We start from the raw sequence: 16,559 nt of genomic DNA, 5'->3' as shown, positions 1-16,559 counted from the left end.
TCCTCCTAGCTTCTGATTCTCAATCCATCCTCAGTGAGTTCCTTCCTCCTAGCTTCTGATTCCATCCTCAGTGAGTTCCTTCCTCCTAGCTTCTGATTCTCAATCCATCCTCAGTGAGTTCCTTCCTCCTAGCTTCTGATTCTCAATCCATCCTCAGTGAGTTCCTTCCTCCTAGCTTCTGATTCTCAATCCATCCTCAGTGAGTTCCTTCCTCCTAGCTTCTGATTCTCAATCCATTTTCAGTGAGTTCCTTCCTCCTAGCTTCTGATTCTCAATCCATCCTCAGTGAGTTCCTTCCTCCTAGCTTCTGATTCTCAATCCATCCTCAGTGAGTTCCTTCCTTCTAGCTTCTGATTCTCAATCCATCCTCAGTGAGTTCCTTCCTCCTAGCTTCTGATTCTCAATCCATCCTCAGTGAGTTCCTTCCTCCTAGCTTCTTCAATCAGAGATTGTCATCAGCATACAGTACCTCAGTAGCCTACATGGGAACATTTCTTCATCAACTTCACACTGTCTCTCTGTTTATGGTCTCCCCCCCACCCCCCTCTCTCTCCCCCCCTCTCCCTTTAATTTTCCACCAGATAACGACTTCCTTTAGTCTGTCCAGGATGCAGCGTCCGGCGCTGTCAGAGTCAGTGTTCCAGTGTGGTATCCAGAAGGGAGAGGTGGCTCCGCGTACCTCCATCAGGGTACCTGTGATTTTCTCTCCTGTAACTGTGGACAGCACCACTGTGGACTACCTGTCTCTCACCTGCCCTGGGGCGCTCAGCAAAACCCTGCTCAAAGTCACCGGCACCTGCATAGGTACAGTACAGTAAGCAATACGAAGGAAATCACAGGTGTCCCCATCCTCCTCCATCTTGATCCTCCCTTCTCCTCTGCAGGTCCTCAGGTTCCCTGTCCTCCTCCATCTTGATCCTCCCTCCTCCTCTGCAGGTCCTCAGGTTCCCTGTCCTCCTCCATCTTGATCCTCCCTCCTCCTCTGCAGGTCCTCAGGTTCCCTGTCCTCCTCCATCTTGATCCTCCCTCCTCCTCTGCAGGTCCTCAGGTTCCCTGTCCTCCTCCATCTTGATCCTCCCTCCTCCTCTGCAGGTCCTCAGGTGTCCCTGTCCTCCTCCATGTTGGACTTTGGCTGTGTGGACGAGGGTGAGGAGGCCTTGCGTACCGTGGACATCATCAACTCCTCCTCTGTGGAGGCACAGTACCAGTTTGACTTGGACACCACAGGGCATAGTGTCTTCACTTTGGAACCAGCCTGTGGTGCCCTGCCACCCAACAGCCACCGGAGCCTACGCCTGCTCTTCAGACCACACCACCCCATGGGGCACCACAGGAGGGTGGTCTGTCTGCTGCTACACAGGGTGAGGGGCTGGAGGGTGGTCTGTCTATGCTACGCAGGGTGAGGGGCTGGAGGGTGGTCTGTCTGCTGCTACACAGGGTGAGGGGCAGGAGGGTGGTCTGTCTGCTGCTACACAGGGTGAGGGGCAGGAGGGTGGTCTGTCTGCTGGTACACAGGGTGAGGGGCAGGAGGGTGGTCTGTCTGCTGGTACACAGGGTGAGGGGCTGGAGGGTGGTCTGTCTGCTGCTACACAGGGTGAGGGGCAGGAGGGTGGTCTGTCTGCTGGTACACAGGGTGAGGGGCAGGAGGGTGGTCTGTCTGCTGCTACGCAGGGTGAGGGGCAGGAGGGTGGTCTGCTACGCAGGGTGAGGGGCAGGAGGGTGGTCTGTCTGCTGGTACACAGGGTGAGGGGCAGGAGGGTGGTCTGTCTGCTGGTACACAGGGTGAGGGGCAGGAGGGTGGTCTGTCTGCTGGTACACAGGGTGAGGGGCAGGAGGGTGGTCTGTCTGCTGCAGAGAGGCTGGGGCTCAGACTCTGACCAGCTGCAGAGCACCAATGTCTTATAGCCTACAGGAGACGTTTAGGGTTTATGCATCAGCAGTTGAATTCAGTCATAGCTTTTCAAAATGTAGCATATGTTGAATGTATGGTGCATTGTGAGTAACATTAACTAGGTTTGCATTGCCACACTTCCATGTCTCGTTCAGAATGAACATGAGAATGCCGTTAAGTGTTAAGACTACAAAACCAACATGTGTATATTCCGTGTACACACTCATGTCATAAGCTATACTAACAATCGTGTTTGTATCTTCCCTGTTCAGGAGCCTCTGTTCCTGGACCTGATAGGGACCTGTCACTCTGAGCAGCTGAAACCAGCCATCCTTCACCCCAGACACCTGGTCCTGTACCGGCAGCACCTGGCCCGGGGACTCACCTGCTACCCTCCTGATGTACTCGGTGCCATGCTGGCAGAGGACAAGATCCAGGTGGACCAGGAGGGAGCTCTGATGTTACATGAGGTATGTGCGGCAGACGGTTGATCTGTGAAACTCACACCTCGGTCCTAGCTTTTCAGTGGCACAACACTTCAGGCGGGCAGTCATGTGTGTTTGCAAGGCAGACGTCCTGTGTTAGAGCCTTTGGCCAATCAGGAGGAAGCGCGACTCGTCCTTTACATTTATTGTTATTTTTTTATTTAACCTTTATTTAACTAGGCAAGTCAGTTAAGAACAAATTCTTATTTACAATGCCGGCCTACCAGGGAACAGTGGGTTAACTGCCTTGTTCAGGGGCAGAACGACAGATTTTTACCTTGTCAGCTCGGGGATTCGATCTAGCAACCTTTCGGTTACTAGTCCAACCCTCTAACCACTAGGCTACCTGCTGCCCTTACACTCTAACCACTAGGCTACCTGCCGCCACTACACTCTAACCACTAGGCTACCTTCCGCCCCTACACTCTAACCACTAGGCTACCTGCCGCCCCTACACTCTAACCACTAGGTTACCTGCCGCCCCTACACTCTAACCACTAGGCTACCTGCCGCCCCTACACTCTAACCACTAGGCTACCTTCCGCCCCTACACTCTGACCACTAGGCTACCTGCCGCCCCTACACTCTAACTACTAGGCTACCTGCCGCCCCTACACTCTAACCACTAGGCTACCTGCCGCCCCTACACTCTAACTACTAGGCTACCTGCCGCCCCTACACTCTAACCACTAGGCTACCTGCCGCCCCTACACTCTAACCACTAGGCTACCTGCCGCCCCTACACTCTAACCACTAGGTTACCTGCCGCCCCTACACTCTAACCACTAGGCTACCTTCCGCCCCTACACTCTAACCACTAGGCTACCTGCCACCCCTACACTCTGACCACTAGGCTACCTGCCGCCCCTACACTCTAACCACTAGGCTACCTGCCACCCCTACACTCTAACCACTAGGTTACCTGCCGCCCCTACCCTCTAACCACTAGGCTACCTGCCGCCCCTACACTCTAACCACTAGGCTACCTGCCGCCCCTACACTCTAACCACTAGGCTACCTGCCGCCCCTACACTCTAACCACTAGACTACCTGCCGCCCCTACACTCTAACCACTAGGCTACCTGCCGCCCCTACACTCTAACCACTAGGCTACCTGCCGCCCCTACACTCTAACCACTAGGCTACCTGCCGCCCCTACACTCTAACCACTAGTCTACCTGCCGCCCCTACACTCTAACCACTAGGCTACCTACCACCCCTACACTCTAACCACTAGGCTACCTGCAGCCCCATATACAGGAGTCTGGATTTAGCTTGTTTAGGCCTCTCAGCTGATGGCACATAAGGCCTCCACAATGGAATCTGTTCATGGCCTGGTTGTTTTAGACGTCTCTTCCCAGTTTCTTCATCTGATATATCTTCTAGATAATCAGCTTCATAGCTTTGATGTTCAACTGTAACATCAACATACACTGTGACATCTCTCTGGCAGGGTCATTTTCATTTCAAATCAGTCAATTCAGGAAGTAAACTGAAATTCAAATTGTCCTCATGAAAAGCAATAAGAAACAATAAAATCGGAATTTCAGTTGGAGTCAATGAAATTAAAATGGATTCGACCCCATCCATCCATGAACCTGATATTATGACATTTACTTGAAACGGTGCCTAAGGATTTCCCATAGCATCATACAGGGACCCTACACACCCCAGTCACGAGCTGTTCTCTCCCTTACCATCTGACAGACTGTATCAGAGCATGAGGTCTGATACCAACAGGTTCAGAGACAGTTTCTATCTACAAGCCATCAGACTGTATCAGAGCATGAGGTCTGATACCAACAGGCTCAGAGACAGTTTCTATCTACAAGCCATCAGACTGTATCAGAGCATGAGGTCTGATACCAACAGGTTCAGAGACAGTTTCTATCTACAAGCCATCAGACTGTATCAGAGCATGAGGTCTGATACCAACAGGCTCAGAGACAGTTTCTATCTACAAGCCATCAGACTGTATCAGAGCATGAGGTCTGATACCAACAGGTTCAGAGACAGTTTTTATCTACAAGCCATCAGACTGTATCAGAGCATGAGGTCTGATACCAACAGGTTCAGAGACAGTTTCTATCTACAAGCCATCAGACTGTATCAGAGCATGAGGTCTGATACCAACAGGCTCAGAGACAGTTTCTATCTACAAGCCATCAGACTGTATCAGAGCATGAGGTCTGATACCAACAGGCTCAGAGACAGTTTCTATCTACAAGCCATCAGACTGTATCAGAGCATGAGGTCTGATACCAACAGGTTCAGAGACACTTTCTATCTACAAGCCATCAGACTGTATCAGAGCATGAGGTCTGATACCAACAGGCTCAGAGACAGTTTCTATCTACAAGCCATCAGACTGTATCAGAGCATGAGGTCTGATACCAACAGGTTCAGAGACAGTTTCTATCTACAAGCCATCAGACTGTATCAGAGCATGAGGTCTGATACCAACAGGCTCAGAGACAGTTTCTATCTACAAGCCATCAGACTGTATCAGAGCATGAGGTCTGATACCAACAGGTTCAGAGACAGTTTTTATCTACAAGCCATCAGACTGTATCAGAGCATGAGGTCTGATACCAACAGGTTCAGAGACAGTTTCTATCTACAAGCCATCAGACTGTATCAGAGCATGAGGTCTGATACCAACAGGCTCAGAGACAGTTTCTATCTACAAGCCATCAGACTGTATCAGAGCATGAGGTCTGATACCAACAGGCTCAGAGACAGTTTCTATCTACAAGCCATCAGACTGTATCAGAGCATGAGGTCTGATACCAACAGGTTCAGAGACACTTTCTATCTACAAGCCATCAGACTGTATCAGAGCATGAGGTCTGATACCAACAGGCTCAGAGACAGTTTCTATCTACAAGCCATCAGACTGTATCAGAGCATGAGGTCTGATACCAACAGGCTCAGAGACAGTTTCTATCTACAAGCCATCAGACTGTATCAGAGCATGAGGTCTGATACCAACAGGTTCAGAGACAGTTTCTATCTACAAGCCATCAGACTCTCTCTCACACACACACACACACACACACACACACACACACACACACACACACACACACACACACACACACACACACACACACACACACGCTACACATCACAATTGCTGCTACCAGGCTCTTATTGACTATTTCTAATACTATACAATATATTCACTTGCCCCCTAATCCTCCCGTCCCAAAACACGGGTAAATATCGTCCTATACATTGAGCCTTCCTGTATTATACTGACGCTAAACCTGCAGTAAGCGTTTCATTGGACAACGTATACCATGAGTATCCTATACATACGACTAATAAAACAAGTGACTTTTCTAGGATCCTGCTGCTGTGCCAGAGAAGAGTCCTATGGAGGAATATTACCAGGGCTGTGCAGGGGGCAAGGTGGAGGCTGAGCTAGGAGGCAGCGGTGAGGGGTCCAGCACCAACAGTTCCCACGTCACAGTGGATCCCCCAGAGCTGCTGTTCCTCAACGGCTCCCTCTCTACCTCCCAGTCTGTGACTCTCTCCAATCACACCAAGGGCAAGCTCAGCTTGGTCTGGACCCCAGCTCCTAACTCCCCCTTCTCCGTCACACCCTCGTCATGTGATCTGGGACCTCTGAAGTCGACTGCTTTCAGAGTCAGCTACACGCCCAAGCAGCACAACACCTTCCATGGGGCACAGCTAGAGTGCTTTGCTCACTACAAGGTCATTTAAACATTATTTTGTTTTGAATTATTTCGATTTAGGTTTTTCTTATTCCCTAGTCTGATCTTATTAAGATTAACCCTTCTTCTTCTGTTTCAAGACAGACCTGTGCAGGCAACGAGAATCTCAGCTGAAGCCTTACAAATAACTATCTCAACTATAACGATCTTGACTCAGTACAGGTAGTGAAACAGCTCTGTTTTTGCCCCACCTCTTTCTCCAGGTGTTGAGGGACCATCGCCAGGTAGAGGACCGTACCTTGTGCCCTTCCTGGTGTGTCACAGTCCGGGTCATTGGACACTCCTTCCAGCCTTGCCGGGAGCATTTCATCCCCCGCTTCTCCTTGCAGCACCCCCGAGTGGTGAGTACGGACATAGCACCGTCAGCTGTCCTCACACAATCATATCTCGATTCGTCTCACGCTAGCATACTCCAACGTCTCGTTCAGAAGGAACGTTCCGGAAAGTCTGCAATAAAGGCATTTTCTTCATCTTCTTCATCCTCCTCTTCCTCTCTATCCAGGTCTTCCCTGCTCTGAGCCTGGTCTCGTACAGGACTGTGCTCCTGGAGAACATGGGAGACCTACCTTTAGTGTTCAGGCTGGACCCGGAGGAGTGTCCTTCAGTCACTGTTCAGCCCACCAGCGGCCTGGTCCAACCTGGACACCACCAGATTCTCACCCTCAGGACCACCCCAGCAGAGGACTGCCCTGCCAAGCTACCCCTCACCTTGCACTTCAATGCCAGTCCCAAGCACACCCAGGTACCACAGTCCTACTGACAGCAGGCTTGTACCATAGGTCTTTTTCAGACAGTTGGGTGTGTTCGAGGGGGATCAACTTGAGCACGTTGCTGCACAGAATCACTGTTCTATAAATCACCTTGAATCCGCAATGACGACTCCATTATCGTGATCAAGATGAATAAATCTGCTTTAGAAACGCCTTGCTACAATATGGCTGATTCCCTTCAAATTCTCAACGTTAATAAAGCGTTGCTCTGGTCGGTGTGTGTGTGTGTGGCTGTCTGTACTGTCTTGTAGGAGTTGTCGGTGGTGAGTGTGGTAGAGAAGCTGTGTCTGTCTCTGGAAGGAGAAGGTAGTCTGTTCTTCAAACCCACGGCGGTGGGCTCCTGCTCCCAAAGCCCCTACAGGGTCAGGAACCTGACCAGGCTACCTCTGAGGTTCCATTGGAGGATCCCTGGACCTGACCAACGTTTTATCTCTGTGGCGCCTGACACGGGAGTCCTGCAGCCCAATGAGACCATGGTGAGAGAAAGAGGGGGCTATATATTTATATATATCGGAAAAATGGGGTTAGGTTTAGGCATTAGGGTTAGCAGAGTGGTTAGGTTTAGGCAGTAGGGTTAGCAGAGTGGTTAGGGTTAGCAGAGTGGTTAGGTTTAGGCAGTAGGGTTAGCAGAGTGGTTAGGGTTAGGCAGTAGGGTTAGCAGAATGGTTAGGTTTAGGCATTAGGGTTAGCAGAGTGGTTAGGTTTAGGCAGTAGGGTTAGCAGAGTGGTTAGGTTTAGGCATTAGGGTTAGCAGAGTGGTTAGGGTTAGCAGAGTGGTTAAGGTTAGGTTTAGGCATTAGGGTTAGCAGAGTGGTTAGGTTTAGGCAGTAGGGTTAGCAGAGTGGTTAAGGTTAGGTTTAGGCAGTAGGGTTAGCAGAGTGGTTAGGTTTAGGCAGTAGGGTTAGCAGAGTGGTTAGGTTTAGGCAGTAGGGTTAGCAGAGTGGTTAGGTTTAGGCAGTAGGGTTAGCAGAGTGGTTAAGGTTAGGTTTAGGCAGTAGAGTTAGCAGAGTGGTTAGGTTTAGGCAGTAGGGTTAGCAGAGTGGTTAGGTTTAGGCAGTAGAGTTAGCAGAGTGGTTAGGTTTAGGCAGTAGGGTTAGCAGAGTGGTTAGGTTTAGGCAGTAGGGTTAGCAGAGTGGTTAGGTTTAGGCAGTAGGGTTAGCAGAGTGGTTAGGTTTAGGCATTAGGGTTAGCAGAGTGGTTAGGTTTAGGCAGTAGGGTTAGCAGAGTGGTTAGGGTTAGCAAAGTGGTTAGGTTTAGGCATTAGGGTTAGCAGAGTGGTTAGGTTTAGGCAGTAGGGTTAGCAGAGTGGTTAGGTTTAGGCAGTAGGGTTAGCAGAGTGGTTAAGGTTAGGTTTAGGCAGTAGGGTTAGCAGAGTGGTTAAGGTTAGGTTTAGGCATTAGGGTTAGCAGAGTGGTTAGGTTTAGGCAGTAGGGTTAGCAGAGTGGTTAAGGTTATGTTTAGGCAGTAGGGTTAGCAGAGTGGTTAGGTTTAGGCAGTAGGGTTAGCAGAGTGGTTAGGTTTAGGCAGTAGGGTTAGCAGAGTGGTTAGGTTTAGGCAGTAGGGTTAGCAGAGTGGTTAAGGTTATGTTTAGGCATTAGGGTTAGCAGAGTGGTTAAGGTTAGGCAGTAGGGTTAGCAGAGAGGTTAGTGTTAGCAGAGTGGTTAAGGTTAGGTTTAGGCATTAGGGTTAGCAGAACTGCCTCCAGGGCAAGAGTCATGACAATGTTGGTGAGACTGATTGTCTTTGAAAGAAAGATTGATACTGGCTGTTGATTGAGTGTTTCAAGGTCTTTCTCAGGCTGTGAACTTGGTGTTTTGGCTGAATCTTCCATCTCACTCGATTATATGGATGACTGATTATTACCACAATGATGTGATTCAGATGATTGTTGATGAAATGAAAACGTATGAATCCTGTTTGAACTGTGTTGGTTGTGTGTAGGTTGAGTGTTGGTTGAGTGGAGGTTGAGTGTTGGTTAAGTAGAGGTTGAGTGTTGGTTAAGTAGAGGTTGAGTGGAGGTTGAGTGGAGGTTGAGTGTTGGTTAAGTAGAGGTTGAGTGGAGGTTGAGTGTTGGTTAAGTAGAGGTTGAGTGGAGGTTGAGTGTTGGTTTAGTAGAGGTTGAGTGGAGGTTGAGTGTTGGTTAAGTAGAGGTTGAGTGGAGGTTGAGTGTTGGTTTAGTAGAGGTTGAGTGTTGGTTGAGTAGAGGTTGAGTGGAGGTTGAGTGTTGGTTTAGTAGAGGTTGAGTGTTGGTTGAGTAGAGGTTGAGTGGAGGTTGAGTGTTGGTTTAGTAGAGGTTGAGTGGAGGTTGAGTGTTGGTTGAGTGTTGGTTAAGTAGAGGTTGAATGGAGGTTGAGTGTTGGTTAAGTAGACGTTGAGTGTTGGTTGAGTGTTGGTTAAGTAGAGGTTGAGTGGAGGTTGAGTGTTGGTTAAATAGAGGTTGAGTGTTGGTTAAGTAGAGGTTGAGTGGAGGTTGAGTGTTGGTTAAGTAGAGGTTGAGTGTTGGTTGAGTGGAGGTTGAGTGTTGGTTTAGTAGAGGTTGAGTGGAGGTTGAGTGGAGGTTGAGTGTTGGTTGAGTGTTGGTTAAGTAGAGGTTGAGTGGAGGTTGAGTGTTGGTTAAGTAGAGGTTGAGTGGAGGTTGAATGGAGGTTGAGTGTTGGTTAAGTAGAGGTTGAGTGGAGGTTGAGTGTTGGTTAAGTAGAGGTTGAGTGGAGGTTGAATGGAGGTTGAGTGTTGGTTAAGTAGAGGTTGAGTGGAGGTTGAGTGTTGGTTTAGTAGAGGTTGAGTGGAGGTTGAATGGAGGTTGAGTGTTGGTTAAGTAGAGGTTGAGTGGAGGTTGAGTGTTGGTTAAGTAGAGGTTGTGATTTTCCTCCTCCTAGGTGCAGACGTGGTCCTTCACCCCATTTGAGGAAATGGTTTACAATCTGAAGCCCAACTTGACCTTCTGGCCAATCCAGACGCCCGGATGCAGGAAGTCCCGCCTCCCCCTGAAAGTTGTGGGCATGGCCTCCAAAGGATCCATCCAGGTGTTAGTCTCCTCAGATCCAACCCCCCGGGGGGGGGGGGGCGTCTCAATCATCCTCCTGGTCTCCTTTTCCTTGATCTGCAATGAACTGACAACTTGTTGACAGGTGAATTGTGTTAGTGTCTGTGTTAGGGTGGAAACTCTGTGTAATTGGTTCTCTCTCTCTCTCCAGGCAGAGCATAGCGTGCTGGACCTGGGGGAGGTGTTGGTGGGAGACTGCAGGTCCTTCGAGGTGCCTCTCATCAACAACGGTTCCTGTTCTGTCAGCTTCTGTTTGTCTGTACAACAGAGTCTGTTAGACCCGGGGCTGCCTGAGAACACACAGAAGAAAGACCCTGTTGGTACGTATGAGATACCCTGAGATCGCAGAGTTGGTGCAACATCCAGAGATCCTCTCTCTCTCCGTGTCCTGAACCTCTACTGCCACATCTGTGTTAGTTTATACAAATGCCTTCCCAACCATGCTCCTCCCCCTCCGCGAAGACAACCAATCCGAGACAGAATTAATAGACGATCTGAGCTATTCTACCCAGATCAAGCCTCATTCTCCTCCCAGCCAACATGACCCCATTGGCCCCATGTAGGTATTCAGTGGGCAAGGTTTGCACGGGCTAGCCCAACACAACCAGCCCACACCAAGCCCAACACTACCAGCCCACACCAAGCCAACAACCAGCCCAACACTACCAGCCCATACCAAGCCCAACACCAAGCCCAACACAACCAGCCCACACCAAGCCCAACACAACCAGCCCACACCAAGCCAACAACCAGCCCAACACTACCAGCCCATACCAAGCCCAACACAACCAGCCCACACCAAGCCAACAACCAGCCCAACACAACCAGTCCACACCAAGCCCAACACAACCAGTCAACACCAAGCCAACAACCAGCCCAACACTACCAGCCCATACCAAGCCCAACACAACCAGCCCACAACAAGCCCAACACAACCAGCCCACAACAAGCTCAACACAACCAGCCCACACCAAGCCCAACACAACCAGCCCACAACAAGCTCAACACAACCAGCCCACACCAAGCCCAACACAACCAGCCCACAACAAGCCCAACACAACCAGTCCACACCAAGCCCAATACAACCAGTCCACACCAAGCCCAACATAACCAGCCCACACCAAGCCCAACACAACCAGCCCACACCAAGCCCAACACAACCAGCCCACTCCAAGCCAACATGAGCCAGCCCACACCAAGCCCAACACAACCAGCCCAACACAACCAGTCCACACCAAGCCCAACATAACCCGCCCACACCAAGCCCAACACAACCAGCCCACACCAAGCCAACACGGGCCAGCCCACACCAAGCCCAACACAACCAGCCCAACACAACCAGCCCACACCAAGTCAACACCAAGCCCAACACAACCAGCCACACCAAGTCAACACCAAGCCCAACACAACCAGCCCAACACAACCAGCCCACACCAAGTCAACACCAAGCCCAACACAACCAGCCCACACCAAGTCAACACCAAACCCACACCAAGTCAACACCAAGCCCACACCAGTCAACACCAAGCCCACACCAAGCCAACACCAAGCCCAACACAACTAGCCCACACCAAGTCAACACCAAGCCAACACCAAGCCCAACACAACCAGCCCACACCAAGTCAACACCAAGCCAACACCAAGCCCAACACAACCAGCCCACACCAAGCCAACACCAAGCCCAACACAACCAGCCCACACCAAGCCCAACACAACCAGCCCACACCAAGCCCAACACAACCAGCCCACACCAAGCCAACACCAAGCCCAACACAACTAGCCCACACCAAGTCAACACCAAGCCAACACCAAGCCCAACACAACCAGCCCACACCAAGTCAACACCAAGCCAACACCAAGCCCAACACAACCAGCCCACACCAAGCCAACACCAAGCCCAACACAACCAGCCCACACCAAGCCCAACACAACCAGCCCACACCAAGCCCAACACAACCAGCCCACACCAAGCCCAACACAACCAGCCCACACCAAGCCCAACACAACCAGCCCACACCATGCCAACAACAAGCCCTCACCAAGTCAACACCAAGCCCAACACAACCAGCCCATACCAAGCCCAACACAACCAGCCCACACCAAGCCCAACACAACCAGCCCACACCAAGCCCAACAACACAACCAGCCCACACCAAGCCAACACGGGCCAGCCCACACCAAGCCAACACGGGCCAGTCCACACCAAGCCCAACACGGGCCAGTCCACACCAAGTCAACACAACCAGCCCACACCAAGTCAACAACAAGCCAACACCAAGCCCAACACAACCAGCCCACACCAAGCCAACACCAAGCCCAACACAACCAGCCCACACCAAGCCCAACACAACCAGCCCACACCAAGCCCAACAACACAACCAGCCCACACCAAGCTAACACGGGCCAGCCCACACCAAGCCCAACACGGGCCAGCCCACACCAAGCCCAACACGGGCCAGCCCACACCAAGCCAACACGGGCCAGTCCACACCAAGCCCAACACGGGCCAGTCCACACCAAGCCCAACACGGGCCAGTCCACACCAAGCCCAACACGGGCCAGTCCACACCAAGCCCAACACGGTCCAGCCCACACCAAGCCCAACACGGGCCAGCCCACACCAAGCCCAACACGGGCCAGCCCACACCAAGCCCAACACGGGCCAGCCCACACCAAGCCCAACACGGGCCAGCCCACACCAAGCCCAGCTAGAGGCGGGGGCTCATTAGAATGTTTGTACTGTTATTTTTGTGCAACTGTTACTGAGTTACTGAGAGCATCATTCCAGTCTTTTGTTGTGTGATGCCCAGTTTGGTGCTCTTGTACCCTTCCAGTGATGAATAAGTGTTAACGTCACATATGACTTAACAGTTTATCTTCAATCATTGAGTCATTTAGCAGATGCTCTTATCCATAGCGACTTATCTTTAGTGCATTCAGCTAGGTGATACAACCTCATATAACAGGTGCATTGACCTGATGTTGGCAGCCTACGTGGGGTCCAATATTTTATCCTGCATCGTGCCAATGTGGACATTGCTTGGACTACTACCGTTACTTCATACTGGTTGTGGCAGAATGTGTGGTGGGTGGGGTGGTGTACCTGCATTCTCCACCATATGTACCACTGCTTTAGGTGGATGGGGAGTATGGCAGTGCAGCCAAGCTCACTAGTGCAGCTGAGAGACGACATGCTTGGCTTGAAACTCCCCGGCCACACCTACTGTGATTCTGTTCTTTCTGTCTGTTTTTGTTCAGGTTACTTACTTTACTAAACTCTCTTCATAAAGCCACAAACATCTTCTGCCACTGGAGTCTGTCTTTGACCAAATCTCCTCCAGGTTCAATGTCCCATAACAGACCCATCTCCTCCAGGTTCACTGTCCCATAACAGGCCCATCTCCTCCATCTCCTCCAGGTTCACTGTCCCATAACAGGCCCATCTCTTCCATCTCCTCCAGGTTCACTGTCCCATAACAGGCCCATCTCTTCCATCTCCTCCAGGTTCACTGTCCCATAACAGGCCCATCTCCTCCATCTCCTCCAGGTTCACTGTCCCATAACAGGCCCATCTCTTCCATCTCCTCCAGGTTCACTGTCCCATAACAGACCCATCTCCTCCATCTCCTCCAGGTTCACTGTCCCATAACAGACCCATCTCTTCCATCTCCTCCAGGTTCACTGTCCCATAACAGACCCATCTCCTCCAGGTTCACTGTCCCATAACAGACCCATCTCTTCCATCTCCTCCAGGTTCACTGTCCCATAACAGGCCCATCTCTTCCATCTCCTCCAGGTTCACTGTCCCATAACAGACCCATCTCCTCCATCTCCTCCAGGTTCACTGTCCCATAACAGACCCATCTCCTCCATCTCCTCCAGGTTCACTGTCCCATAACAGACCCATCTCCTCCATCTCCTCCAGGTTCACTGTCCCATAACAGACCCATCTCCTCCAGGTTCACTGTCCCATAACAGACCCATCTCCTCCAGCTCCTCCAGGTTCACTGTCCCATAACAGACCCATCTCTTCCATCTCCTCCAGGTTCACTGTCCCATAACAGACCCATCTCTTCCAGCTCCTCCAGGTCCACTGTCCCATAACAGACCCATCTCCTCCAGGTTCACTGTCCCATAACAGACCCATCTCTTCCATCTCCTCCAGGTTCACTGTCCCATAACAGACCCATCTCTTCCATCTCCTCCAGGTTCACTGTCCCATAACAGACCCATCTCCTCCAGGTTCAATGGTTAATAGCTTTATCCTGTTCTGTGTATTAAAGCCCTGGAGCTGGACTCTGTGAGAGGCACCATCCCAGCTCGCTCCAGGCTGCTGATCCGCTCCACTGTGAGGCCTGCCAGGAGGACCAGATACTGCTGGGACCTCACCTACCAGACACTCAGTTCTACAGGTAGGTCCCCTGTTAGACAGCAGACACTCAGTTCTGCAGGTAGGTCCCCTGTTAGACAGCAGACACTCAGTTCTACAGGTAGGACCCCTGTTAGACAGCGGACACTCAGTTCTACAGTCAGGTCCCCTGTTAGACAGCAGACACTCAGTCTACAGGTAGGTCCCCTGTTAGACAGCGGACACTCAGTCTACAGGTAGGACCCCTGTTAGACAGCAGACACTCAGTTCTACAGTCAGGTCCCCTGTTAGACAGCGGACGCTCAGTTCTACAGGTAGGTCCCCTTTTAGACAGCAGACACTCAGTTCTACAGGTAAGTCCCCTGTTACATTTACATTTAAGTCATTTAGCAGACGCTCTTATCCAGAGCGACTTACAAATTGGTGCATTCACCTTATGATATCCAGTGGAACAACCACTTTACAATAGTGCATCTAAATCTATTAAGGAGGGGGGGGAGGGGGGTTAGAAGGATTACTTTATCCTATCCCAGGTATTCCTTAAAGAGGTGGGGTTTCAGGTGTCTCCGGAAGGTGGTGATTGACTCCGCTGTCCTGGCGTCGTGAGGGAGCTTGTTCCACCATTGGGGTGCCAGAGCAGCGAACAGTTTTGACTGGGCTGAGCGGGAACTGTGCTTCCTCAGAGGTAGGGAGGCAAGCAGGCCAGAGGTGGATGAACGCAGTACCCTTGTTTGGGTGTAGGGCCTGATCAGAGCCTGAAGGTACGGAGGTGCCGTTCCCCTCACAGCTCCGTAGGCAAGCACCATGGTCTTGTAGCGGATGCGAGCTTCAACTGGAAGCCAGTGGAGGGAGCGGAGGAGCGGGGTGACGTGAGAGAACTTGGGAAGGTTGAACACCAGACAGGCTGCGGTGTTCTGGATGAGTTGTAGGGGTTTAATGGCACAGGCAGGGAGCCCAGCCAACAGCGAGTTGCAGTAATCCAGACGGGAGATGACAAGTGCCTGGATTAGGACCTGCGCCGCTTCCTGTGTGAGGCAGGGTCGTACTCTGCGAATGTTGTAGAGCATGAACCTACAGGATCGGGTCACCGCCTTGATGTTAGTGGAGAACGACAGGGTGTTGTCCAGGGTCACGCCAAGGTTCTTAGCACTCTGGAAGGAGGACACAAGGGAGTTGTCAACCGTGATGGCGGGATCATGGAACGGGCAGTCCTTCCCCGGGAGGAAGAGCAGCTCCGTCTTGCCGAGGTTCAGCTTGAGGTGGTGATCCGTCATCCACACTGATATGTCTGCCAGACATGCAGAGATGCGATTCGCCACCTGGTTATCAGAAGGGGGAAAGGAGAAGATCAATTGTGTGTCGTCTGCATAGCAATGATAGGAGAGACCATGTGAGGATATGACAGAGCCAAGTGACTTGGTGTAAAGCGAGAATAGGAGAGGGCCTAGAACAGAGCCCTGGGGGACACCAGTGGTGAGAGCACGTGGTGCGGAGACAGATTCTCGCCACGCCACCTGGTAGCAGCGACCTGTCAGGTAGGACGCAATCCAAGCGTGGGCCGCGCCGGAGATGCCCAGCTCGGAGAGGGTGGAGAGGAGGATCTGATGGTTCACAGTATCAAAGGCAGCAGATAGGTCTAGAAGGATGAGAGCAGAGGAGAGAGAGTTAGCTTTAGCAGTGCGGAGAGCCTCCGTGACACAGAGAAGAGCAGTCTCAGTTGAATGCCCAGTCTTGAAACCTGACTGATTAGAATCAAGAAGGTCATTTTGAGAGAGATAGCAGGAGAGCTGGCCAAGGACGGCACGTTCAAGAGTTTTGGAGAGAAAAGAAAGAAGGGATACTGGTCTGTAGTTGTTGACATCGGAGGGATCGAGTGTAGGTTTTTTCAGAAGGGGTGCAACTCTCGCTCTCTTGAAGACGGAAGGGACGTAGCCAGCGGTCAAGGATGAGTTGATGAGCGAGGTGAGGTAAGGGAGAAGGTCTCCGGAAATGGTCTGGAGAAGAGAGGAGGGGATAGGGTCAAGCGGGCAGGTTGTTGGGCGGCCGGCCGTCACAAGACGCGAGATTTCATCTGGAGAGAGAGGGGAGAAAGAGGTCAAAGCACAGGGTAGGGCAGTGTGAGCAGGACCAGCGGTGTCGTTTGACTTAGCAAACGAGGATCGGATGTCGTCGACCTTCTTTTCAAAATGGTTGACGAAGTCATCCGCAGAGAGGGAGGAGGGGGGGGGGGGGGGGGAGGAGGATTCAGGAGGGAGGAGAAG

General features: G+C 51.4%; 1 protein-coding gene across 5 annotated transcripts in view; it reads left to right on the top strand.

The window, feature by feature from the left end:
* The window catches only part of cfap65 (cilia and flagella associated protein 65), a 61,912-nt gene that overhangs the window by 19,250 nt on the left and 26,103 nt on the right, over positions 1–16,559 (top strand). For all 5 annotated transcript variants that reach the window (XM_029702041.1, XM_029702040.1, XM_029702038.1 and 2 more), the window contains exons 8-17: positions 582–804; positions 1,093–1,361; positions 2,164–2,361; positions 5,725–6,096; positions 6,320–6,457; positions 6,619–6,858; positions 7,138–7,362; positions 9,763–9,909; positions 10,081–10,249; positions 14,213–14,341. In XM_029702041.1, coding sequence (XP_029557901.1) covers positions 582–804; positions 1,093–1,361; positions 2,164–2,361; positions 5,725–6,096; positions 6,320–6,457; positions 6,619–6,858; positions 7,138–7,362; positions 9,763–9,909; positions 10,081–10,249; positions 14,213–14,341 — 2,110 coding nt within the window. The remainder of the gene's footprint in view (positions 1–581; positions 805–1,092; positions 1,362–2,163; positions 2,362–5,724; positions 6,097–6,319; positions 6,458–6,618; positions 6,859–7,137; positions 7,363–9,762; positions 9,910–10,080; positions 10,250–14,212; positions 14,342–16,559) is intronic.

This window comes from Salmo trutta, chromosome 20, assembly GCF_901001165.1.
Source record: "Salmo trutta chromosome 20, fSalTru1.1, whole genome shotgun sequence".
NCBI classification, from domain to species: Eukaryota; Metazoa; Chordata; class Actinopteri; order Salmoniformes; family Salmonidae; genus Salmo; species Salmo trutta.
The sequence above is the reverse complement of the archived record's forward strand: the minus strand, read 5'-3'. Positions and strand labels throughout refer to the sequence as shown.